The 26,674-nt window shown below is 36.2% G+C and overlaps 2 protein-coding genes across 2 annotated transcripts in view; one reads left to right on the top strand and one right to left on the bottom strand.

The window, feature by feature from the left end:
- Nucleotides 1–425: 425 nt before the first annotated feature.
- On the bottom strand, nt 426–9,927 carry LOC131988726 (protein FAM216A). The gene is made up of 7 exons (XM_059353956.1): nt 9,857–9,927; nt 9,702–9,730; nt 6,871–7,007; nt 5,343–5,469; nt 3,631–3,784; nt 3,270–3,358; nt 426–1,158 (listed from the first exon to the last, which is right to left on the bottom strand). The coding sequence occupies exons 1-7, from the start codon at nt 9,925–9,927 to the stop codon at nt 1,013–1,015; spliced, it is 753 nt and encodes a 250-aa protein (XP_059209939.1). The 3' UTR covers nt 426–1,012.
- Nucleotides 9,928–18,850: 8,923 nt separating this feature from the next.
- Nucleotides 18,851–26,674, top strand: part of LOC131987772 (scavenger receptor cysteine-rich type 1 protein M160-like) — a 45,656-nt gene continuing 37,832 nt past the window's right edge. Inside the window, exons 1-4 of the mRNA XM_059352635.1 lie at nt 18,851–18,972; nt 21,751–22,180; nt 23,807–23,924; nt 26,488–26,574. Of these exons, the coding sequence (XP_059208618.1) occupies nt 18,891–18,972; nt 21,751–22,180; nt 23,807–23,924; nt 26,488–26,574 (717 nt within the window). The 5' untranslated portion in view covers nt 18,851–18,890. The remainder of the gene's footprint in view (nt 18,973–21,750; nt 22,181–23,806; nt 23,925–26,487; nt 26,575–26,674) is intronic.

The raw sequence follows: 26,674 nt of genomic DNA, 5'->3' as shown, positions 1-26,674 counted from the left end.
AAGTAAAAGTACAAAAGTATCAGCATCAAAATATACTTAAAGTATCAAAAGTATGTATTCTTAATATATTATTAGATTATTATTATTGATGCATTTATTAAAGCTACATTTTAATTTTGTAAAGATAGGGCTCATTTTAACTACTTAAAATACTCTTATGATGTTTAATGTTAAATCTCCTGTAAAGTAACTAAAGCTGTCAGCTAAATGTAGTGGAGTAGAAGTATAAAGTTACATAAAATGGAAATACTCAAGTAAAGTACAAGTACCTCAAAATCGTACTTAAGTACAGTACTTGAGCAAATGTACTTAGTTACTAGTGATAGTTAAAGACAAACATACCTGCTGGCTCTGTAGTTCTGAGTTTAAATTTGCATTACTTTAACTGTTGAGTCAGTAAGTTTTGAATGCATGACTGTTACTTGTAGTGGAGTATTTTCACAGTGTGGTATTAGTACTTTTACTGCAGTAAAGGATCTGAATACTTGTTACACCACTGATACTATGCAGTACATAGAAACTGTAACTGTAGTTAATGTAGTAATAATAATAAGTAGTAGTAAATTGTCAATAAAAATAAATGTGGTTGTCATCTCTCCAAAGCCATGTGAACACGTGGAACAAGTGTTCATCGTTCAGCTGCACAAATACCAGAAATGAGCACGTGATTTCCCAGAAATTAAGTCTTAAAAAAATCTTCCTTGCTGCCACTGGAGGGCGCCAACGTGCAGAACCACATGAGGCAGCAGGAATACTGAAAAAATAAATGAGATCTCAGCAGAAATGTCCTTTATTCCCTTGTTTGTAACCTGTGCCTTGCACATGTATGTCGTGAGTATGAATGGATTGAATGTGTGTAGTTCAGGGTGGGTGGTTACATCTGGGCTGATATGTCCATAATAACTGGATCTTAAGCTTGTTTTGGAACCATTGTCTTTTGTAAGAACTGAGATCCTGACTGTTTGTAAAGAAAGAAAAAACCAATAAAGAAAGTCTGGATTAGAAATGTCCTTTATGAATATGAGAAAGCGTCGTCATCCCATTCTCCCAGAGAGAGTGAACTCAAACATTCACTCAGAGAATCGTCATACTCCTCCTCCTCCTCCTCCTCCTCTCCCTCCGTCTTCTTTTCCTCCTCCAGCAGCCTGATCCTGGCTCCTGCAACAAGACATTTAACCCTATAAAGCCAAGTGTATCATATTTGATACACATGTTGTCAGTGGTGGAAGAAGTATTCAGATCCCTTACTTAAGTAAAAGTACCAATACCACACTGTGAAATTACTCCACTACAAGTAAAAGTCCTGCATTCAAAACTTACTGAAGTAAAAGTACAAAAGTATCAGCATCAAAATGTACTTAAAGTATCAAAAGTAAAAGTACTCGTTTTGCAGAATGACCCCACTCAGATTGTTAAATATATTCTCAATATATTATTTGATAATTATTATTGATGCATTTATATAAGCAGCATTTTATTTTCTCAAGGTAGGGCTCATTTTAACTATTTAATATGCTTTTATGAGGTTTAATTTAGAAAATGTCACTTTAAACTTTAAACCGATCATGTTTTTCATGTTAAATCCCGATCTGAAAAGTAACTAAAGCTGCTGGCTATATGTAGTGAAGTAAAAAGTACAACATTTGCCTCTAAATGTAGTGGAGTAGAAGTATAAAGTTACATAAAATGGAAATACTCAAGTAAAGTACAAGTACCTCAAAATTTTGCTTAAGTACAGTACTTGAGTAAATGTACTTAGTTACATTCCACCACTGCATGTTGTTGAGACCTCTACATCATTAGAGTGATATATTTTTTTTCCTGAAAAACCTGATGTATACATGTGTTGGAGATTAAAAACAAACAAACTGAGCAACAAATTGCACAAAAATACCAGGTGTAGCAAAAATGATACAGGTTCATTGCTGGGTGAAAACTTCATATCATCATATCATCAGATAATGCATATTTGAATATTTGAATATTTGAATTAAATGTTAAAAGGAAAGTCTTAATAGGATAAAAATGTTAGGTTTTATGTTTTTGTTAGTTCAAGAAAAACAAACTGTGAGCAACAAATTGTACAAAAAGACCTGATGTATCAAATATGATACAAATTAGAATTCATATATGCAAATTGATTTATTTTTTTTGTCAGCAGGTTCAATAAATACTCAAGTTTTTAAGAAATATAATTTTCTGGCAATTATTTCATGGTTCAGGCTTTATAGGGTTAACAAGCTAAACATTGATGCTTTTACACAGTGGTGGAAGAAGTATTCAGAGCTCTCACTGCAGTAAAAACACTGTGAAATTACTCCACTACAGGTAAAAAGTCCTTCATTCAAAACTTACTTAAGTCCAAAAGTAAAAGTCCTCTTTCTGCAGATGGACCCACTCAGTTTATTTTACAGATGCATCTCAACACATTACAATATGATGGAAAAGTGGATTTCCAGTAGTTCAGGTCAAACAGCCCCAACCAAGTATTTAGTCATATAGAGGGACATACTTTTCAGATTAAACATACTTTTTAAAATTGGTCTTTTGAAATATTCATTTTTTTTTCATTAAATGTAAGCCATAATCATTATAATTAGAGGAATTTAAATAAATTAGGACATGAAATGTTTCATTCTGTGTTTAATGATCTGCTAAATGACTAAATGTAGATGTAATGGATCTATATAATCTGTTATTTCCACTTTTTGAATTGAATTACTGACATAAATATACTTTTCTTTGATATTCTAATTTATTGAGATGCACCTGTAGATATTCTAAATATATTACTGGATTATTATTATTGATGCACTTATGTAAGCAGAGTTTTACTGTTGGAAGATAGGGCTAATTTTAAGTACTTAATATACTGTTATGTGCCTTAAAAATGTCTAATCATTTTAAATTTATCACGCTCTTCATGTTAAATCTCGACCTGAAAGGTAACTAAAGCTGTCGACTAAATTTAGTGGATTAAAAAGTCCAATATCTGCCTCTAAAATGTAGTGGACTAGAAGTATAAAGTTACATAAAATGGAAATACTCAAGTAAAGTTCCTCAAAATTGAACTTAAGTACAGAACTTGAGTAAATATTAGTTACACTCCACCGCTGGTTTTACATACATAAAACAACTACAAGTATTGGATTAGATGAGCCCAAACATCAGCTAGTACAGTAAGATTAATATACTGAAATATGATTAACAGACTTGACAGAAGCTTGCCTAAAAAAAATAAAATGACAACATGAAGGAGGCTGACTTACTTCTTGGACTTTTCCCTCTCTGTGTGGGCGATGTTACTGTTGTACGTTTCTTCATTTTTCTTTGTTTTGTTGCTGATATGTTGGAAATCCTGCAAACAGTAATAATGAAACAGTGAAGTCTTACTCATGCTTACAAGTTATGTAAAATGTAAAAAGAAAAATGCATGCAGTAAACAAAATGTAAATATGTTCTGCTACTTTTTATGATAAAACATTCAACTATAAATATAAATTCAAGCAGTGTTTGGAATAGTGATTTATTTATCTTTTGGATGTGTAATAACCTTGAAAAAACATATTCATAATCTCCTTTTAAATCATGTTTTTGTGTTTTAATACATGTTGGAAGTGTTCGTCCTACCTGGCTTGTCTGTTTGAGATTTTTGGTAGATAGGATTGAATCTTTTCCTTGTTTTTCACCGGGGAAAGGACTTCTGAGGAATGTTTATCGCTCTTATGAGTTCCTGGTAGGTTTACAGAAGACACAACAATTTCCTGTCCATCCGGCTTGTCTCCTAAAAACAGAGTCACAGAAACTAAAATTAGAAAAAGAAGCAGATTTTTGATTCAACTCAGTGTTAAATCAAGTGTGCAATATTACTTTACCTATAAAAATCAAGTATTATACTCCTTTTATCATGTGCAATGATACTTTTTCATTCATTTTCAGTATCCCGCACAATATTACTTATGTTATTGAATGTACTTATATACAATATTATTAAATGTATCTTTTACTGCCATTATTCTCTGCACTGAATTAAGCATTACTCCTTATAACCTTTAGATTCATCACTCTTGTTTACTGTTTTTATAGTTTTTTTATTCTTAAGAGTACGGAGGAGGAATAGGAACAGGTAGGAACAAAAATCATTATGCACGTCAAGGAAAAAGTTGAAATGACGAGAATAAAGTCACTTTTTGAGTTGGATTAAGTAGACTGCAAGCTACAACCTGATTTTCCTCAATAATGCATGATAATGCATTTAATGCATGAGAAAAACTATGTGGTTTTTTGCCTTAAACTGCATGTTATCAGGTTAAATGTTAAGTATGTAAAAAGGAGACTTGTGGGAACCCAGACAGCCTGTTTTTATTGATGTTAAAGGTCACATGGCCACTTTGAAAATCGCCCTGCCAAATAGCAAAAAAAGGAAAAAACTACTACTTCCCGAGATGATATCTGGATATCAAATTTTAACTGTTCAGCTCATCTTAGCTAAGGAAAGACTACTGACTACGATGTTAAAATGCATGATTCTGGGGACAATTAAGGGACCAGATATGGTGGCCGGGACCTGCCATTGCTGCAAAAAAAAGAAACGCTACAGACAAAAAGAAAAGTCGCTGCAAAAAAAAAGAAACGCTGCAAATACAAAGAAAAACCGCTGCAAATAAAACAACAACAACAATGCAAATTTCAAAAAAGCCACAATGGAAGTGAATTACCGGGGACTAATTACAGTTAAACATGCAAGAATATTGTGTTAGTGTGTGTGTGTGTATGTGTATTCTCTTGGTTTGTGCCTGTTAAGATATTTGCAGCGACTTTTTATTTTATTTGCAGCGACTTTTCTTTTTGTTTGCAGTGTTTCTATTATTTGCAGCAACTTTTCTTTTTATTTGCACCGTTTCTTTTATTTGCAGCGACTTTTCTTTTTAACATTATTTGTACCAATGTCGGGTCCCAGCTACCGTGACCAGAACTACAAAAGTGTGCTGGTGCATGTGATAAAATACAACCTGGTATGGCTGCAAGAGTGTGTGAAGGAAATCTGGTACTTCCTGTCATGGTGGTACAAGAAGTAGGCAGCGACCTACTTGATATTCAAGACACAAGGCCTTGTGGGAACCCCCTGTGAACTTAATTCTGATTGAGGGGAACCATGATTGAGGGGAACATGTAGAGTCTTGTAGTCTTGCTGAAGAGCCAATGCTGAAAAGTGCAACAGTCATAAGTCGAGCGGTGTACGGGGCTTTGTTGTACTGTAAAAGAACCTTTTCGGGATTGTGCGTCAGAAATGTGTTGCTCTAATCGTCCTTTAGAGACTCATATTGGCTGTTTTTCCTTACCTGCTCGTATGCACCTGTGCAGCACGTTCATGTAGTGTTGGGTGATGAGGTTCCGCACGTGTGCACCGCTGTAAGAAGCTGCGACGGTGTACAGATACTCTCTCTGAGCTGGTGTGAGCGCTGCATGCTGAGAGAGAGAGACAGGGGTCAGGTTTCACTGCAGGCGCTCACACTCAGACACTGACACCATCATCTTGTTGTATTGTAGGATGAGTCACTGTTTAGTGGCGGAGGAAGTATTCAGATGCTTTACTGTAAGTAAAACTACTTATACCACAAAATACAAGAAGTGGAAGTCCTGCATTCAAAATATTACTTACATTAATTGTAGGCATGTAAATATTATCAGCAAATGTACTAAAATTTAAAATAAAAGTATTGATGTTTCCTGTCAGTGTTTTACTATAATATATGATGTTTTTGGATTAATATAACTGCTGCAATACTGTGAATTTCATTTTACTGCTGTAGGTGTATCAGGTTTCTGGTGATGTAACTCTCTGCAGTGATGCATCATTTTCTATAAGATCATCATGTGTTTGTAGCGTGGATGTTCCGTGAGAACCACGTATCTCGTAAAGTCACATAAAGAAACACTTCCTCCTTCAGTGTAACTCAGGGGTGAGCAATTAATTTTCCCAAGGGGCCACATGACCAGTACCACGAAGGTTGCAGGGGCCGGACCAAAACTCTGAACTAAATTCTGCTCAATGTTAATGTAATCGCTTTATGAAATACAGTAAATTATCTGGTTTTGAGCTGCTGCTGATAGGAACACATGTTATGATGAGACTGTTAATGTGGAGTAAATCAAATATAGCAGTAAAAAGTAGTAAATACTCCAGTCACTATATGAATTTTCCATTTATTTGAAACACAACTGTAAATGACCTTTAGCAAGGTTCCTATTTATGTTTTTGTATTATATAGCTTGTTTTTTCATGTTTGTACATTTTCAAGGTGTTTTACAATGTTGTGATGCTTTTATTTTGAAAAGGTGTCGTCCAGTGTAAAACGGGTGCTTTAATTTTGAAAGGTAGTGACAGGAAATAACCGGCGGACTGACAGGACACAAGGTTTGCTGAAGTTTATTTTATTCTGTCATATATATCAGTGGCTATATTTGTTGTCTTAACTATAGTAAAAGTGCTTGTTAGCTCGAGTGCTAATGATAATGTTTGCAATTTTTTCCAAAATGAAAGCACTGCGGTTATATTGATTATAATTTCTGGGTAACCTCACGCCAATGCCCAGGTCTGGTGTAACTTAACATCATCACATCTGGAGACATGTGATTTTCACTGGCAGGAAGGGGACGAAAAACTGACAGACAAATGTAGTGGAGTAAAAAGTAAAAAGAGATACAGGAGAGTAGAAGTATAAAGTTGCATTATCTGGAAATACTCAAGTAAATAACAAATACTGTAGTTCAGAGCTTCAGTAAATGCAACAGGATAAATTCCAAAACTGGTCAATGGGTAACAACACGAGCACAAAAAACAATTTATGGGGATGCTATCGGTTTTACCTTCAGAAATGGGGCGGCGGTCATAGTTTTGGGGATTTGTATGGTTGTACCATGTTGGTGTTGTGGTTCACAGCTCGCAGTTGGTGATCTGTTGATTTTCAAACCACTGTTGACGTTCACAGCTGCATCTTTCAGTGCTGTTTGCAGAGAGAAAACAGGCAGAAAGTGTGACAAATGTTCGCCTTAGTTGAGTGTTTGTTGAGACGCTAAATACTGCAGGACTAAAGGTCTCACTGTGCTCTTAACCAGCTTCAAAGATGTAAAGAAAAACGAACCTGGTCTCACAGAAATCCGTGAAATAGCCACGGATTTCGCTTAACTCAAAATCCGTGGAATTGCCACGGAATCGCTCAAATTTCCGTGAAACTGACACGGATTTCGCAACAATGCAAGTTAATGACAGTCATATCCCGTGGCTATTGGTTTGTTCGAAGTCACGTGACTTTCAAGGTCCCAGCGGTCAGAACAAAAAACATGGCGGACAGTTCTCTCATTTTTAGTGAAAAATCAATACTTTGACTTAGTCTCTGCATAAAAATGGATTTTGATCACATTTCTAGCAAGAAATATATGTTTTATTTTCTAAATCTTCACTCAGTGAATGTACATAATCACTTTGTATGTTGGAATAGCCACGGGATATGACTGTCATTAACTTGCATTGTAGCGAAATCTGTGTCAGTTTCACGGAAATTTGAGCGATTCCGTGGCTATTCCACGGATTTTGAGTTAAGCGAAATCCGTGGCTATTTCACGGATTTCTGTGAGACCATGTTGAGAAAAACATGCTTTTATAAAAGAGACGGAAATAAAAAAATATAAAATTGGGATATTAATGCACACTTTTTGACCGCCTCTCCTTGGACTCATCCATCCATCCAGCCATTTTCATACGGTTATCCAGGGCCGGGTCTCGGGGGCAGCAGGATTAGCCAAGTATTCCAGACATCCTTCTCTACAGCTGCAACTTCCAGTTCCTCCTGAGGGACCCTGAGGCGTCCCCAGGCCAGACGAGAGATATAATCCCCCCCAGTGCGTTCTTCCACCAGTTTGACGTGCCCAGAACACCTCTAACGGTCGGCGCCCGGGAGGAACCTTTACGAGGTGCCCAAACAATCTCAACTGGCTCCTTTCAAAGCTAAGGAGCAGCGGTTTTACTCCAAAGCTCATTTCATTCGCTTGTATCCGCAATCTCGTTCTTTGGGTCAGTACCAAAGCTCAGAACCATAGGTGAGGGTTAGAACATAGATGGACCGGTAAATCGAGAACTTTGCTTCTGACTCAGCTTCTTCTTCACTACAACGGTCCCATACAACACCCGCATCACTGCTGACGCTGCACCAAACCGTCTGTCTACCTCACGCTCCATTCTACCCAGGGTATTGTGAACAAAACCCTGAGATCTTTGAACGCCTTCTCTTGGGTCAGTACCTCTCTTCCCACTCAGAGCGGACAGTCCACCGTTTTCAGACTCTCATCCCAACTGCTTCACTCTAGGCTGCAAACCGCCCGAAGAATTCAAACCCTGCCTGTTTTTAAACCTCTGCATACTGATTATTTGCCACACAAAGTATGACATCAACCTGCTTGTGACATTGTCTGACAGTATCCATCCAATTGATGGTGAAGATTTTTTTGTAACTTTCCCAAATAAAATAAGAGGGCTTTCACATCTGAGCTGTTTGGTTTGGTGCGTGAAACAAACACTGGTGCGTTTTGTTGGATAGTCAGTTGGGTTTTTGCTGGTGTAAACGCTCAAACGAACTCTGGTCCGCTAAAAAAAAAAAATCTTGGTTCACTTTCAAGTGCATCAGAGTTCGGCTCTCTGAAGGTGAGAGCACAGGAAGGAAGTGATCCAAAACTCAGAGCATTCTGGGGCAAATTTGGGTGGAAATTTGAGATACGAATACGAATATGAATATGAATACGAATACGAAAACTTTATTATCCACTGAGTGGAAATTCCTCTTTGGTTTCACCATAGACATGTCTCAAAACAAACAGAATAAATAGTAAAACAATAAAGAAAAACATTTCAAGAATAGAAAAATATAAAAATAGCCTACAGCATAGATGTACTTCACACATCACCCATTCAAGTACATCATTTCATAAAAGCACACCACAGTACAAATCAAGTTTCAAAATTCAACACCAGGCACGGTGGTAGCAGGCTTAAAAAACGTCAGACGTGGTCTAATGATGAAGTAAAGGCCCTGATCCATATAAGTCAAAAACTTCTAAAAAGGTATCAGCTCTTTCTCAATTATTCCGTCCAACAGACGAAAGACATTTGTTTACATAAAGCTCAGTGTAGAAGACACCAAAACCAGATTAAAAATGCAACTTCACCACTGAATCGCTCCGAGTCCACCAGTATTAACATGTGAAGGTGATTAAACCCACTACTAATCGCTTTAAAAGTTGAGATCAAGTCTAATGTAAGAGGTTATATTTGGCTGGTGAAGTTGTCAAAGTGAGCCCTTGTATGTGGGCTTAGTTAAACTGCTTCTCATTAGTAAACAGCACGAGTGAGCTTTCTTCCTGTCATTTATCAGGCGTGACCCGGGTTCAGGTTCAGGTGTAGGATTTCCCCTCTTTTCCACAGATCTCCTCTCGTCCCTGATAAAGAATCTGGCTCTCGGGTTTCAAAGCAGACGTGATACTAGAAGATGTTTTGTTTATTTAACGAGGAGATTGTGCATGCATATCTGAAATCTGATCCAAGGGAAGACAGCAGAATAAAAAGCTGAGACATTATTCAGGTTTCCATTTCCATTTCTACGATGCTGTTTTGTTATAAAACCTGACTTTTTGTTGGTTTTACTCACCCATCTGTGATTCATTTATCCCAATGGTCCTGCAACAGACACAAAATAAAAAGTGTCACCTGAGTGACTTCAACACAAACTCACAGCTTAAAAGAATGTAATTAGGATCAGACTTTTATTGTAGGCATGCACTGAAAATTAAATAATTACTTTACCTTGGAAAAGCTTCATCCTGATGGAGCCTGTGGACAGTCTGACGTTCTGCAAATGTCACTTGTTTTTTCATGTTATAGAAAGACGCACAAACACACAGTCAAGTATCCTCTGAACAAGCAGCAGCAGCAGTAGCCAGTTTGGCTCCTGTTGAAAAGAAATATATCCGTCCACACTGAGGTCAGTCCAGATAATTAAAGTAAAAGGGTTGTCTGATCTCACTGAGGCCAGTGGGTGTGTCCTTTCCAGCAGAGCTCATTCGTTGAAACAAAGAGAGAAAATAACAAACTTCTGCAGTAAAATATCTTGGATTCAAAACTCAAAAAAGGCCTTTATTTAGGGTTAGCCTGCTCTCGTTTGTAGGTTTTTTGTGTGCATGTTCTAGGTTCATACTAAGATCATGCAAATCAGTTGAAATGATGGTTTTGAACTTGGTTTTGAACAACATTTAAGAACTAGTATGTCAAATTAAAGAATGAATAAATGTCCATCAGGACCTAAACCTCCCTAAAGAACGGTTTCTTCCTCTCATCAGCAAGGCCAGAGACCTGCACATCCAGCTGACCTTTTTTTTTGTAAACACACTTGATTGTCAAACAGTGACAAACATTGAAGCATTACAAGATGAAAAAAGTTTTGTGTACTACAACTAGATAACTTCTTCTAATCTACAGTCATAGAAAAAAAAATTAGACCCCCCCTTGTTTTCTTTAATTTCTCGTTCATTTAAATGCCTGATACAACTAAAGGTACATTTGTTTGGACAAATATAACGAGAACAACAAAAAATTGTTTTTCTCAGTCGCTTTGGTGCATTTCTCATATCAATATTAACATTTGCACAACAGTTAGTTCAACCTTCACAACATTTAGTCATTTGTGCTCATCATGGTAGCAGTTTCTCCTTACAGCAAATCGCAAATGCTTTTGGACAGTCATCAAGTGCTTTCATACAACTCTCTGCTGTTTTATAACATTATCATTGCTTATGTCATGTCAGTCAAAATTAACTATACTTGTGAATGCTGAATAGTCATTCCATATAAAACTAATAGTCCTAATTTCATTGCTTGAGTCATTACATACAAAAATGTTGAACTAGTTGTCAAAATCTGTCAAGCAAATTTTATACATTTTTAAAAAACTTTATTTTTTACTGAAAATGTCTCCGGAATTGAACCGTCTCTCTCAGGTGAATCTCAGCTTTCACTGATGAGAAGGGCTGTGTGAAGCATTAGTTGCAACCAATGATAAGCCACTTCTCTACAATCACTCAGAGCTGAATCCATAAACCCATAAACACTTTACAACATATATGAACCAAGTGGGACATAGTGTTTATACCATTTCACTGTGACACTGTACTCTGCACAGCTCTACCCAAAGGGACTTTCTGTTTGTTGTAAATAAGGGTGTTTTTTTCCTTTTGCACAATGCTGTGAAGAAATTATAATTGGAAAGAGCATATGTAATAAATATGAAACATCATACCTCACTAAATATAGTAATGTGTAACTTTACTGTAGTTTTTAAATGGCTGTGTAAATAGTATGTAGTGCTGTCTGGAGCATTTTCAGGTAGCGTCACCAAGATCTGACTTTTTTGCATCGGAATACATTTACAGAGTAAACTGTCATAATGAAAACATGACAGAGACATTTGACTATCTTGTTCATAAACATGGTGTCAGGACTTTTCATCTTGATGACACTGACACATGACGCTGATACTTTCATTGACATGAATACTTGCTTTTGAGGAATGAGCTATCCATATTTTGAGCGGCACGCTTCTGCAGGTTATCAACTAGGTTTTGCAGTTTGTACTAATTGTTTTGAGAAATGTATTAACTGTTGTGCAAATGTTAATAGTGATGTGAGAAATGCACCAAAGCGACTAAGAAAAACTGTAAATTCAGGTGGTGACTTTTTTTTTCAGCCAAGCTGGATGGATGGTCTTATAGATTTTCTTTAATTTATTTTACTTTACTTGCACCCATACACATTAACAAATTATCTTAGTGTTTTATCCTCATTCATTCATGTGCTTCCTCTCTTACTTGGTACTTTCATATCACTTCATCTAAATGACTCAGCTCCTGATTCGAAATGCAACGGTTGGCAAAGGCTCTCTCAAAGCCAGACTTTGTTCTGTGTTACAGTACATTGAAAACCACCCCTGCAACCACACAGCATTTAAATGCACCCGCTTGTCGTTAAGAGGCCTTTTTTTCTCCGTCCACCAATGAGATTCACTCTCCCTCTTCCTGCATCAAACAAAAAATGTGAACTCCGGAGTTGTGAAATTTAAACTGTATCTGTTTGCTGGGAGTGAAGGGACTGTCCACACATCCAAGACTTACAAGATAACCGGTATCCCCCGTGCTCTCTGCAGACACTGGGGGAATATCCCTGATTTAATGGCCTAACCCTTTTAAACACACCCACATTAACCTGCAACTGTGCACTGGCATTACTCCATCAAACACGCCTTATTTTCAGCAAAATTATGAGCATGACACAATAAATGCTACTCAGTCACGGAGAATGACAGTTGTATTGGAAATACAATGATCTCAATTATTCAAACTGCTTCACATTCGCCGAGGGTGTTTTTCAGTTCCCTAAGAATCTGCCAGCAACAAAAAGATGTTTGCACTCAAGTGAAGCTTTTTCCATTTGCAAACACTTTCCACTCATGACTCAGTACATCGGCACGCCCCTTTGATAACAATAGAGATACCCGCAGGCATAGTCCAACAATTACTCCTATTTACCTCTGCCGTTTCCTTTTCAGATTACTGTACAGCCTGTGTGAAACATTCAACTTAGAGGCTCTGGCTGTTTGTTGTTGTTATTTTGTTGTGAACAAGATGGAGTTGTTATCTTTTTCTGATATCTTTAAGTAATCCGGTATGACAACTTCGAGCTTTACTTTTAAACTTCAATCAAGTGCAGATAGTGGGTTAATTTTTCTCTCTTGTGACATTTAAACAACATACTAGTGGTTTTATTATTGTGCAAATGCAGGCATAAAGTACAAAGCATAAAAATTATGTTATATTAATTTCTTGTGCAAAATAAGAAAAGTGTAGGACAATTACTTAATTACAAAACAATACAAAAGAGACACATCCTACTTAAAATGTCCTTGGATGATGCTGTCCCTGAGAAAATCACAGCAATGCCCAAAACCGGGAAAAAGAGGCAATGAGCTTCTAAATGTTGTTGTAAACAACCGATTGTAACTCAGATAAGGGCCACATCAGAAAAGTACCTCCGACTGGTCACGGCTGTATTTCCTGGCTTTATCCAAGGACTGAAAAAAGATACTGCTGGTGACTTTTGCCTGTTGTTTCTTCTTTTTCTTCTTTGTTGCAACAAACTCATAGGGATGACGGTTCTTGAGATGGATAATTAAAGCAGGACTATGCAGCATTTTCAACGCCGGCTAGCTGTAAGAACAAGCTGTTCATGTTCGTAATATTACATGTCCGTCATGGTCTGAGCCACCAAAAAGACCATAGAAATGATGTTCTGTGGAGGAGGTGAGGGAAAGGAAGACAGCAAGAGACCGCACAGAGTGAACTCGGCCCTGAACTGTTGCATTGGCTTGTTGCTATCTATAGGCGCGTTTCCATTAGGTTACTTTCCCTCTAGTGAGCCTCTATGGGTGTGGCTTGGGAGAGAGGATCTGGCATAGATCCACCCAACTTCATCAGTTAGTGGCTCCCAGGCTTGGAATTTCATCATTTTAGGGGCAAGGCCATTTGGCCTTCCTGTTTACACATATTTTAAGGGCACAAAGGCCACATGACAGGGCATAAAGGCCGTTTGGTTAAATTACGCTGGTTTTACCTTTCAGATTAATACCTCAACATTCTCATTCACCAAGAAACATTAATGCACAATATATTAAATATATTAGAAAGGACCTTTTTGGAAAATGACAAATGAACCTGTTTTGAAAAGACGGCAAATGCATATATTTTGAAAAGATGGCAAAATGAATCTCCTGCCTGAGTTCATCTAAGAGTAAGGAAAGAGAAATGCCTCCTCCTGCCATAAGAAAGGAACCTGCTGAGGTGAAATTTACATCAGCTAAATGTCGACCCCTTGTCCCTGAGGTAAGGAAGACGTTAGCGCTATCCCAACTAGCTATCGCTAGTTTTCATGACACAAAAATGGAACTTTAAGGAGTCGACTTTAAATAGGCAAATACAATGGTAATTACCTATCAATAGTACTTTCTATAAAAACGTAAATGTTAAGTTCTGTCAAATACTACCACATACTTCAGTCACAACATATCAAAACGGCTTGTCCTGCTAGCTTACAACACATGGCTCATTTGAATATTCAAATGAGCCATGTGTTGATGTGCACATGTCTCCAAGGACAGGGAGTGGGTCGGGTTAGCTTTGTGTTTACTGGAACTTTGACAGGGGCACAAAGGCCACCTTGGCCTTAAAATTGAGCATTTTTTTCACAGGGCATCAAGGCCAGAGTGTGGGGCAACGACGGCCGCCGTGGCTGTCGTGAAATTCCCACCCTGGTGGCTCCTACCCGAGGCAGGTACTTTCTGAGCCGCTACTGAGCCGCTACCTATCTAGTTGCCTCTGATTGGATACGGTTGAGGTGGCAATTTTGTGCATGCGTGATTCATTTGTAGACTGGTGCAAACTGGACGCTGAGGGGTTAACATCTCCTGCTCTGCTGACTGCAGCTGGGAGAGACCGCTGCGGGAGGACTGGGCCACTTGTGAGTGCTTTGGGACGGTGCTACTTGTTGAGAAGAGTAGGAACAAGTCCCCAAAAGTCTCCAATAACACCAGAAAAAGTCGCTAGAGTTGTCGCTAGTCCCTTTTTTGAAAAAGAGTCAGAGGGGTCTGAATAGTTGCTAAATATAGCAACAAAGTCGATAAGTTGGCAACACTGCTTGCCGCGACTGTCACACCGTGGTGAGGTCTTGGGTTTTTTATGTTTTGTCTCGTCACTGCTTTTATTTTGAAAAGTAACTCTCCTCTCGTTTCAGATCACCTGCCCCTCCCTGTGTGTGTCACCTGCCTGAGTTTCTCCCCTAATTACCGATTGTGTTCACCTGGTGCTCCCTCCCTCATGTGTTAAATAGTCTGTGTCTCCCTTGTCCTGTGCCAGTGTGTCGTTTTTCGTCTCGCCAGCATTTCCACAGTTCTTGTCATCGCCACAGTCATCTGCCTTGCTTCGTTTTCAAGTTTGGTTCTCCTCGTAAGAGTGATTTTCTTTTGTTAATTTTCACAGCTTAGCTGCTCCCTTAGTTTGTTGGTTGTTTAGATTGCCTTTTTGTATTTCCTCCTTAAGAGTGATTTTGTGTTATTTAGTTTTTGCCCTTAGATTGTTCCTCCATTTTACGGAGTGATTTTTAATTTAGTCTTTTTCGCTGTTTAGATTTCCTCCCTTTTGGGGCGCCTTTTGTTTATTAGTATTTTAGTTTGTCCCTTTTATCCCCCTTTCCCTTGTCTAGTTATTTGTTCTTTACCCCATAGGATAGTTTGCCCTGAGATCAGGATAGTCACGAGTTTAGTGTTTTTCCCTCTTTGTAGGGATTATTATTGTTAGGTCCTTTAGACTGTTAATGTTCATAGCCTTTTTGTTTCCTCTGTTCGGGGAGTTCCTCTTGCTGACCAAGTATCTAAATAAAGTGCTTTTGACATACTCTATCTCTGCGTCTGAGTCCTACTTCGAGCCCGGCCTGACAGCGACGGCCTGTTGTCACATTCGATCTCTGTTGGTTAGCCGCTACAAAAGTACACACACTGTGCACAATGTGAAGGTGGAGTTTTGTAGCAATATTTGGAAAACTCTGATTATTAGAGCTATCAAACTGTTATATTTGGATTACAGTGACTTCAGGCAAGTTGTGGATTCCCAAACATGAACTTGACCTAACTTAACCTTGAGGTGTGTCGTGCAGAGAACATACGCAACAGTTGTGCTAAAAGATCAAGACATTTCACTGGAATTGCACCTTGAGTGATTTATGGCACAGAAAATGTATTAATAGACTAATGAGTTTCATGTTGTATAGGTGTGGAAGTTTAATTGGTCCTGGATTTATTTTACCTCCTCTTCAGAAAACAAACCTGTTAGCTTTGGGTGCATTTTGGCATCTGCCTCCCGTAACATCATCATGTTGAAGTCGGGCGAAGCAGCAGCATTTTCTTTTATCGTTTTTATTATATCGGCAGATATCGGCGTGTTGGCCGATGTCCAATAGTTAATTTTAAAGCCAGTATCAGCGGATACCAGTAACATGGCAATAATATCATGCATCACTACTGATCATGCCTTGTATACTTAACAAATACTACAGCCACTAACTACAAACATAGTTGTAATAAGCTGCTTTTAAAATGACATATGAGTCAAATCCTGGTCAACAAACAAACAATCAAACAACTTTAATTAGCTTTTCTTGAGTTATCAATTCGATCTCGACATCTATAATTGTTGAAGGAAGTGGTCAAGTCAACTAGTGTTAATATAATAATAATAATAACAACACTATTATTACTATTATTATATTACATTATAATAATGCTCTAAAAATGACATATGTATAGAATTCGGGTCATATTTAATTTATGTTTAACCACAATTTAAGTTGTGTTCTCAACAAATGAATCTGCATTTAAACTGTGACCAGGCAATAATATTCTAACATTCCATTTCCAGGAAGAGACTGTTAGACTCATAGTAAAATAAAAGCAAAAGTGTGAGTCAGCATTCACAACACAGGACCCTGAAACTGAAACAGGATTCAGATATTATTCTTTGTATTATTTACATCTGTGGTTTTACTACCGGCAGCTCAAAAAATTTCTCCTCGTGACAAAGATTTATTCAGATTGTGTTTAAAAAATGGACTGCATGATGTAAAATAAACATAATTTGTATTTAAGAAGTTTAAAAAAAAACCAACACATCAGGCCTTACCTTGATGTTTGGAGATTTAGAACAGCTGAATTTTTATCTATCATTATTTCATAAAAACAAACAAACAAACAAACAAACAAACAAACAATAAAACAATTTTAATTAGCTTTTCTGGAGTTAGTAATTAAATCTGAACATCATTTTTGAAGGAAGTGGTTAAGTGACTAGTGTTATTGTTATATTACATTACAATAACAACAACAACACTATTATTATTATTATTATTATATTACATTACATTATAATAATGCTGTAAAAATGACATGGGTCGAATTCGGGTCATATTTAATTTATGTTTAACTTAAAATTTAAGTTATCCCTATAAAGCCTGAACCATGAAATAATTGCCAGAAAATTCTATTTTTTTAAAACTGGAATGATTAGTGAACCTTCTGACAAATAAGAAAAAAATCAATATCAATTTGCATACATGAATTGTAATTTGTATCATATTTGACACATCAGGTATTTTTGTGCAATTTTTTGCTTTCAGTTTGTTTTCTTGAACTAACAAAAACATATAAAACCTAACATTTTTATCCTATTATCCTAAAACTTTGAATTTCCTTTTAACATTTTCCTCAAACATGCAAAATATTTTTTTCCATATAACACAACATCATACATCTGCTGATATGAAGTTTTCACGCTGCAATGACTGATCCACCAGTGGAACCTGCATATCATTTTTGATACATCTGGTATTTTTGTGCAATTTGTTGCTCATTTTAAAAAAAATCTTCAACACATGTATACTGCCCTACAAAGCCTAACTGCAGTAACTACATTTTTGGTCAAAATTGAGTTATAGCTAAAAATGAACCCATTGATGTCTGTTTTATTTTTTGACAAAATTTTAGATTTAAATTTTGCTTTATTTCAGAGAAATAATTATATAAAAACCACAAAATCCAACTAAAAACCAAGCAGTAATTGCACTTACCACGGTCTGCTTTGGATATAAATACTTATTTAAACATAAAAATAATAGAAGTTATAGGTTTATTTGAAAGGGAAAATATTATCTAGATAGTGATGAAGTAAAAAAGTGAGACAAAATTATATTAAGACTAAAATATAACATCACTTTATAATATTAAGTCTAAAATAAAACTAAGTATTTTAGACTTAATATTATATTATTCATACAAGTTGTAAATACACTTATAACAAAATCAATGTGAAAATGTTTATTCACTGAAAACAAAATATAAAAGCTGAAAGTAGACAACAACATTGTAGTTACTACACTCTGTTTATCATTACTATTAGAACCTTTTACAGAAATGCAGTAATTACATTTTTGGGGTCAAAGATCAAATAAATCAATAATGATTTTACCTTTTGCGTAGTTACTGCAGTTAGACTTTGTAGGGCAGTATACATCAGGTTTATCAGGAAAAAAAATATCATACTGATGATGCAGAGGTCTCAAAAACTTGTGTATCAAATGTTATACACTTGGCTTTATAGGGTTAAACTAATTTAAGTTAAACTGTGACGAGGCAATAATATTGTCGCAGCATTTCCAAGAGACATTTAGACTCATAGTAAAATAAAAGCAACAGAAGAGGTTAAGTCCACTAGTGTTATTATTATATTCATTCATTCATTATCGCAGGGCTAACACATAGAGACAGACAATCACACTCTCACATTCACACCTGCGGGCAATTTAGAGTCACCAATTAAACCTAAGAGCATGTTTTTGGACTGTGGGAGGAGCCACGCTGACACGGGGAGAACATGCAAACTACACACAGTGGGAGGCATTGTAACATTATAATAATAGTAATATTGGTTTAATAGAAGTGTAATATAGTGTAATGGTTTTAGTAGCATTCGTAATGTTGACATGATGCAACAGCTTTTACTTTACCGGCGGAGACCAGTTCTAGAGGAAAACGAAAGTAGTGTTGATGATGTGATGGGAAAACCCCCTTTATCCCTTCATAAAGGAGCACAGAGCTGCTGACTCAGATAAAGGTCTGACCTGGAGCGTGCATCACAGCAAAGAAGAAACAATCTGTGCTAAACCTCACAACTCAAGTCTCACACTGGAGATGAAAATGTGGAAGAAAAAAACACCTTTTCGGAACGACAGCCGGAGACCTCTGATAGATAACAACAACGACATACAATATGGTAAGAGTCCGTTTTGATTGTAGTTTTGCTTTGTCTACATCCACGAGGAGGCGTTTTTTGTCTTGTGTGTTATAGATTTTGATTCGAATAAAGCTTAAATTTGAGACCAGGTTGGTTCATTCTAATTATGCATACTAGTTTCTTTCAGTGGTGGAATGTTTTCTTGAGTTGTTCCATTTTATGTAACTTTATACTTCTACTCCACTACATTTTGAGGCAAATCTTGTACTTTTTACTCCACTACATTTAGCTGACAGCTTAAGTTACTTTTCAGGTTGAGATTTAACAAGAAAAACATGATAAATTCTTCAATTAAACCTCATAACAGTAAGTAGTTAAAATGAGCCCTGTCTCTACAAAATTAAAATGCTGTTTACATAAAAGCATCAATACACATATTGCAATAATATATTTAGAATATATAAAACAATTTGAGTGTCAGTCTGCATAACGAGTACTTTTACTTTTGATACTTTAAGTACTTTTTGATTATGATACTTTTGTACTTTTACTTCAGTAAGTCTTGAATGCAGGACCTTTTTTTTCCACCACTGTTGTCCTTTGTGTGTGTATAATATGTGCAGTATAAACTGATGAAACTAGACTTTCACTTTTTCTCCCTTAAAACACACACACACACACACATACACACACACACACACACACACACACACACACACACACACACACACACACACACTGTGCACAATGTGAAGGTGGAGTTTTGTAGCAATATTTGGAAAACTCTGATTATTAGAGCTATCAATCTGTTATATTTGGTATTACAGTGACTTCAGGCAAGTTGTGGATTCCCAAACATGAACTTGACTTAACTTAACCTTGAGGTGTGACGTGCAGAGAACATACGCAACAGTTGTGCTAAAAGATCAAGACATTTCACTGGAATTGCACCTTGAGTGATTTATGGCACAGAAAATGTATTAATAGACGAATGAGTTTCATGTTGTATATGTGTGGAAGTTTAATTGGTCCTGGATTTATTGTACATCCTCTTCAGAAAACAAACCTGTTATTCTGCTTTGGGTGCAGCCAAGAACTGCAAATATGAACTACCGGTAACTGAATTATGAGGAAACTTGATAAATTGTTTACATATTTTACTTTAACTTGTGTGCACTTTGTGTGTCCTTGTGTATATGTTGGTTGATTTGTAAGAATACTGAAAATATGAGAAATGCTGTCACAATCACAAAAAAGCAAATTTTTACATTTGTGAAGCTGGAACTATGGAATATTGTCAAATTAGCTACCTATTAATTTTCTGTCAATTTAGTAATTGTTTCAGCTGTACTTCAATATAAAACAAATGATCATATTTTTCAAACTTCTCCATACATTTTGTGCAGAAATCCTAATATTTAAAGTAACTATTAGCCACAGGTGTTGTTCGTCGTTAAGTGAAAAGTACAATACCTCTCCCTAGTGGAGAAAATGTAGAAAGCAGCAAGAGATTAAAATACTCAATTTAACTTGTGTTGTCTTAGGGGTCAAAAGTGACCCGCCACTATGTTTAACAGCAGAGGAAACCCCCTTAAAGATCTTTTTTTCAACTTGAAATTAGATGACTTTTCCTAGAATGAGCCCAACATGAGAAAAAGTCAAACATTGTCTTTGTTCATGTTTCAATGAAAGCTGTCTAAGGGGTCATTTTTGACTTTTAGCAATAAAAATAATAAAGACAAACCCCATCTTTAGTAAAACAGTAAACCAATTATGATGTGTTGTAATAAAAACGAGTGGATTCCACGGATTCAATCCAGTTTTTATGTTCACAAAGTTTGTGATCAATGACTTAAAATCAAGCTGTTTTATTTTAGGGGTTGAGTGAAGGCGGGTCATTTTAGACCCTTAGGACAAGTGATGGACACAGAAAGTTAAGACAACACAAGGGTCGAGATCAAGTACCTCTAATTTGTACAATTTGTTAAATATACTTAGAAACATTGCTCCACTGGGTTTAACAAGGACAGAGTCAGCAGAGTTGTGGCATACAGTTATGGAAAGAATTATTAGACCACCCTTGTTTTCTTAAATTGTTCATTTTAATGCCTGGCACAACTAAAGGTGCATTTGTTTGGACGAATATAATGATAACAACAAAAATAGCTCATAAGAGTTTAATTTAAGAGCTGATATCTAGCCAAGTTATAAGTATCTAGGTGTATACCTGGATAATAAATTGGACTGGTCCCTAAACACTGACGCTCTCTACAAAAAGGGGCAGAGGCTCTTTTTCTTAAGGAAGCTCAGATCTCTGGACATGTGTAGTAAGATGCTGCAGATGTTTTATCAGTCTGTGGTGGTAGTGTGTTGTTTAACGTTGTTTAATTAATGTTTAATGTTTGTAGTGAGATTCAAAAGATCCTTCTCTCCTACAGCCATCAGGCTGTCTCATTATAACAGAGATTCTACCAGACTAACTGAATTTACCCTCAGGGGAAACGAAAGTAGATTTGATTTGATTTGATTTGATTTGATTTGATTTGATTTGATTTGGTTTGATTTTCCATGGTTTCCAAGAAAACCAGGGAAAATGTCTGAATATCAGCTCTTAAATGAAACTCTCATGAGCTATTTTTGTTGTTATCATTATATTCGTCCAAACAAATGTACCTTTAGTTGTACCAGGCATTAAAATGGACAAAAAAAATAAAGAAAACAATGGTCTAATATTTTTTTCCATGACTGTATAATTTCTTTAGAAGTTTAGAAGTAATATTTGCAGTGTTTAACTTTAAATGTTTACATTTGATGTAGGATTCCAGCAGCCTTGTACCAGGTTTGAACCTCCCGTGGTTCAGGACCCCCAAGAGGAACAACGCCTGCAGAGTGAAGGACCGATCCCACTTCAGGAACTAGCTGAACTTCTACATGTGGCCCTCGATGATGCAGACACCTCTAACCCCAACCGACAGCACCTCATACAGAGATCAGTGCACCAGCACTTCCCAAAACCCACGTCAGATGTGGACCAGAGCCTCAGTCAGCACCTGGCCAACGTGCAGCAGACTGTGGTCGGCGAGCTGTTGAGGGTGACTCCCCGGCTGGACTGTATGGAGTTGATGGGATGTCTGATTGATTGCTACTATCGTCAGACATGTGGTCACCTCAATGATCTACTCCCAAATATCCACTCCGCCAAGGATTCCTTTGTGCTGATGAAGTGGGTCCTATGCACATATCTGAGGTACCTACATTTTTATATTTATTTCCTGACCGTATCTTTAATTTAATTCAATTCAATTCAATTCAATTGGCTTTATAGGCATGACGTAACACTGTACATATTGCCAAAGCAAGCGTCAGAAAAAAAAAGATAACAGTAAGGAAAGCAATATTTACAAGAAATTATTATAATTCTATTCTTCATTTTAAAAGAAAAGAAAAACTAATAACAATAAAATAAAGCAAGATTTACAATCATTGAATTACAATCAATCTGTCATTCATACAATCTAACTGCCCCAGCAAAGAAGAAGAAAAAAATAAAATAAAAACAAAACAAACAACAGCTGTGTGTCACTGGCTGTCTCTCAGTGTGTGACAGGCAGAAACATAGACTGCTGCTAATCTAATCTACAGCTCTGTGACTCTTCCCCGAGGAGGAGCGGCAGTTTTTCCTCATCTGACCATTTAAAAAAAACGTTTTTGATGGATTCAAATTTTTGGAAATATGTTTCTCTAATTAGTTTATATTTTTTTACATTTGGTGAGGAAGTGCAGCTCTGTCTCAGGCTGACTGAGGCTGCGGTATCTTTATATAACTCAACTGCAGACACCCTCTACAGCAGTAGTTCTCAACCTTTATGAGTCGCGACCCCCAATTTAACATGCATGTTGTCCGCGACCCCCGCTCACTGAACAGAATCTCACACGCACAGTTCAGATCACCCAAAAAGAAACAAAATGACCAAAAAAAGAAACAAAATGAACAAAAAAGACACAAATTGACAACAAAATGATCAAAAAAGACACAAAATGACCAAAAAATGACCAGAAAAGAAACAAAATTACCAAAAAATACACAAAATGACTAAAAAATGACACAGAATTACCAAAAAAGTCACAAATTGACCACAAAATGATCGAAAAAAGACACAAAATGACCAAAAAAGACACAAAATGATCAAAAAAAGACACAAAATGACCAAAAAAGACCCAAAATGACAAAAAAAAGACATTAAGTGACCAAAAAGACTGAAACACATTAACACATGAATACTTTAACACAGTGGAGACAGAGCTGACTTCCAAAATGATTTGGCGACCCCCAGAAATCATCTCGCGACCCCAATTGGGGTCCCGACCCCAAGGTTGAGAACAGCTGCTCTACAGAATGTCTAATTTGTTTGATTAGTATAAGATAAGAGATAAGATAAGATTATTCATCCCACAGTGGGGAAATGTAGTCATCACAGCAGCTCAAGATACAGACGCATACATATAAAGAATATAAAAAATAAGACCTATACATACATTATATACACCTTATCTACACTACTGCTCAAAAGTTTGGGGTCGTTATTTTCGAAAGAAAAGCTTAATTAAAAGAACAAACAGACATAGAGTCTAGACATTGTTAATGTGGTAAATGACTATAAAAGCTGGATTTTCTTATGAAATATAAATTATATATTGTCCTGTGTTCCAGTGGCACATTGTGTTAATCCATGTTTATAGTGTTGAAAGGCTCATTGATCATCAAAACACCACAGCTGGAAACTGAGAAGCAATAAAATTATCCTTCCTCAGGCTAGTTGAGTATCTGAAGCTGTCTACTTCTGACTTTTTGGTATTTGTGGTATTTCCCCAGCCAGGAGTTTCTTACTCATCCTGACCTTCAGAAGATAGATCCCATGAAAAATGTCGACCTCCTGCTGTTCTTAGAGGTGGCAGCCAAAGTGAAGGACACACTGATTGAAAATGTTAAGGTAAGAATTAGAGGTGGGGGAAAAAATCGATACAGCATAGTATCACAATATTTTGCATGGTAATATTATATCAATTCATGGCCGCCAAGTATCGATATTTAGTGTTGCGATGGCCGGCAGTATTTTCGCCTTTTCTTTTTTTTTTCTGGAGATACTAGTATTATATGAAATTAGAAGATCTAAGGAATCTATAGCCACCATGTACGTCAGGATATCGTGTCGGGAAGTTGTCGAAATAACGCTTCAAAGCTTCTTTTTTTTTAATGTTTCATTCTAAAAAAAAATCAGAGCAGTGAAGCTTATAGTTTTTGAAAGTTTGATAAAATGCTGCAGTTGTTGTCGTCCATACATGTTTGATATCAGCTCAGTTCAGTTTGACTGAATACTTTGTTGGTCAGTCTGTGGGTTTGACTCTCATTGTGGAGAAATAAAAAGACTGAAGTGAGATGAGTAGACTGAACATTTTTATCTTATTTGACAAAACAATTCTTGATTGAATTTAATTTTGTGGACACAAAATAAATGTAAACAGTTAAATCGCAATATATTGTATCACAATACTCACCATATCACATAATGCTTAAAATCGCAATAATATCGTATCATGACTCAAGTATCAGGATAAAATCATAACGTGTGGGCCAATACGCTGATTCACACCTCTTGTAAGAATATGAACTCTCTTTAGTTTATACTTTGTAATTAAAATCTGTCTAATATTAAAAGATGCTGCTTATTTGCCTAGCGCAGTACACCTTTCAGGAACTATTGATAACTATCTATCTATAACTATAATAGATTTCAATAAATAAATAAATAAATAATTAATTATAATTAGATATTTTTGACCAGAACAACTTGACACACAGTGCTGAGCTGCATCTCAAATTAATCTTCAGGTTCCACTTCTATGTGGCATTTATTGTTGACCTGCTATCTCCCTCTAAACATCCACTGCCCACAACCACCAATTCTCAAAAAAAAGGACCTTGAACCAAGATTATTATAGTTAACGAAAACTAACGAAATAACGAAAACTAGAATGAAAAAACAATTTCGTTAACTGAAATAAAAATAAAAACTAGTTTTTAAAAAAACGATAGCTAACTGAAACGGTATTGTGTGGTTACAAAACGAACTAAAACGAACTAAAATTAAAGTGAAAATGTCCTTAGTTTTTGTTTTTGTCAACTTTTTTCATTCATAATTCAGTGTTTCTATTGGAACATGCAACACATAGTTAATATGTTTACTGAGATTGGGATGTCTACACTAGAACCAAAATTCAAAACCCCCAGAACTGTAAGAGTTAATAACCTTATTGGGGCTGAGATGATAAACCAAAGGAAACAAAGGCAAAATTAATTATAACCTCTTTGAATCTGGCACCCAACATATAGCCCATTACAAAAAAACTAAAACTAACACTCAAACTAATAAAAATTAAACTAAAACTAAGCATTTTCAAAAAAATAAAAACTAAACTAAAACTAGAAAACTCACTCTAAAAACTAACTAAAACTAACTGAATTTGAAAACAAAAATTCACAACGAAATTAAAACTAAAACTAATGAAAAATCCAAAACTATTATAACCTTGCCTTGAACACTAAGTGGTTAAAGTTAAAGGGAAGTGATTCAATTTAACATTTAACATATTTTCATGAGCTCATCTAGCAGCAGAGCGCCACAGTGTGGTATAGTTCGTTATTAGTATTTTAGCTGCCTGGCGTCTAACCTCTGAAACTCAATGAGGATTTTGAATGTGTTAGTGGTTAGACGCCTGAAATAAAGTCTGTGGTTAACACGAGTTGAAGAGGTGTTTGTTGTATGACATAAAAAAAAACGTTAGCAAATACCTGTGAATTTTGTGGCTAAATGAAATGACAGTGGCTCCAGGAACTCTCACTAGTTCGCCTCACAGTCACCAGTCATGTTTTCCTTGCAAACTCTTGTAGATTGTAACCAGTGGTGGAAGAAGTATTCAGATCCATTACTTAAAAGTACTAATAACACACTGTGAAATGACTCCACTACAAGTAAAAGTCCTGCATTCAAAACTTGAGCATCAAAATGTACTTAAAGTATCAAAAGTAAAAGTACTCTTTATGCAGAATGACACTCAGATTGTTTTATATATTCCAAATATATAATAGGATTATTATTTTTAATGCATTTATATAAGCAGCATTTTAGTTTTCTCAAGGTAGAGCTCATTTAAACTGTTATAAGGTTTAGTTAAAAAAAAGTCAAAGAACTTTAAATTGATCACAGTTTTCATGTTAAATCTAAACCTGAAAGTCTTATTCTGCAGCTAAATGTAGTGGAGTAAATGTTAAAAGTTACATAAAATGGAAATACTCAAGTAAAGTTCCTTAAAATTGTACTTAAGTACAGTACTTGAGTAAATGAACTTAGTTACATTCCACCACTGATTGTAGATCAGGTTAATAAACGATTTATGCAAGTCTAAATGGAATCAGATGCGTTTCATTGAGCAGCTGTTGCAGGATCACCCTCTGCTGTTACTTCTAATGTGTTTCTGTCTCTTTTCCGTCCACAGAAACAGGTCAACGAGAACCTAGAACAAATCCTGCAGCATGAGAGATACGATAAAGATTACGATGAACTTCATGTGGACACAATTCAGGTACAATGAGTTGTTGTTATTGAGAGAGACAACAGCAAATTATTTGTCTTTGTGTGCCTAATTATTTATTTTTCTTAAATTAAGTCTTTTGACCAAACAA

This window comes from Centropristis striata, chromosome 16 (assembly GCF_030273125.1).
Source record: "Centropristis striata isolate RG_2023a ecotype Rhode Island chromosome 16, C.striata_1.0, whole genome shotgun sequence".
Lineage (NCBI taxonomy): Eukaryota > Metazoa > Chordata > Actinopteri > Perciformes > Serranidae > Centropristis > Centropristis striata.
This window is presented reverse-complemented; position numbering and strand designations above follow the sequence as displayed.

What these genes read in the sequence shown, in the direction of transcription:
- LOC131988726 (XM_059353956.1), bottom strand. Translation starts at nt 9,927, where the DNA reads ATGAAAAAACAAGTGACATTTGCAGAACGTCAGACTGTCCACAGGCTC. An exon ending in CAGGATGAAGCTTTTCCAAG is followed by an intron (nt 9,731 to 9,856) that starts GTAAAGTAATTA and finishes TGTCTGTTGCAG; the next exon opens with GACCATTGGGATAAATGAAT. An exon ending in CCGCCGCCCCATTTCTGAAG is followed by an intron (nt 5,470 to 6,870) that starts GTAAAACCGATA and finishes TCTCTCTCTCAG; the next exon opens with CATGCAGCGCTCACACCAGC.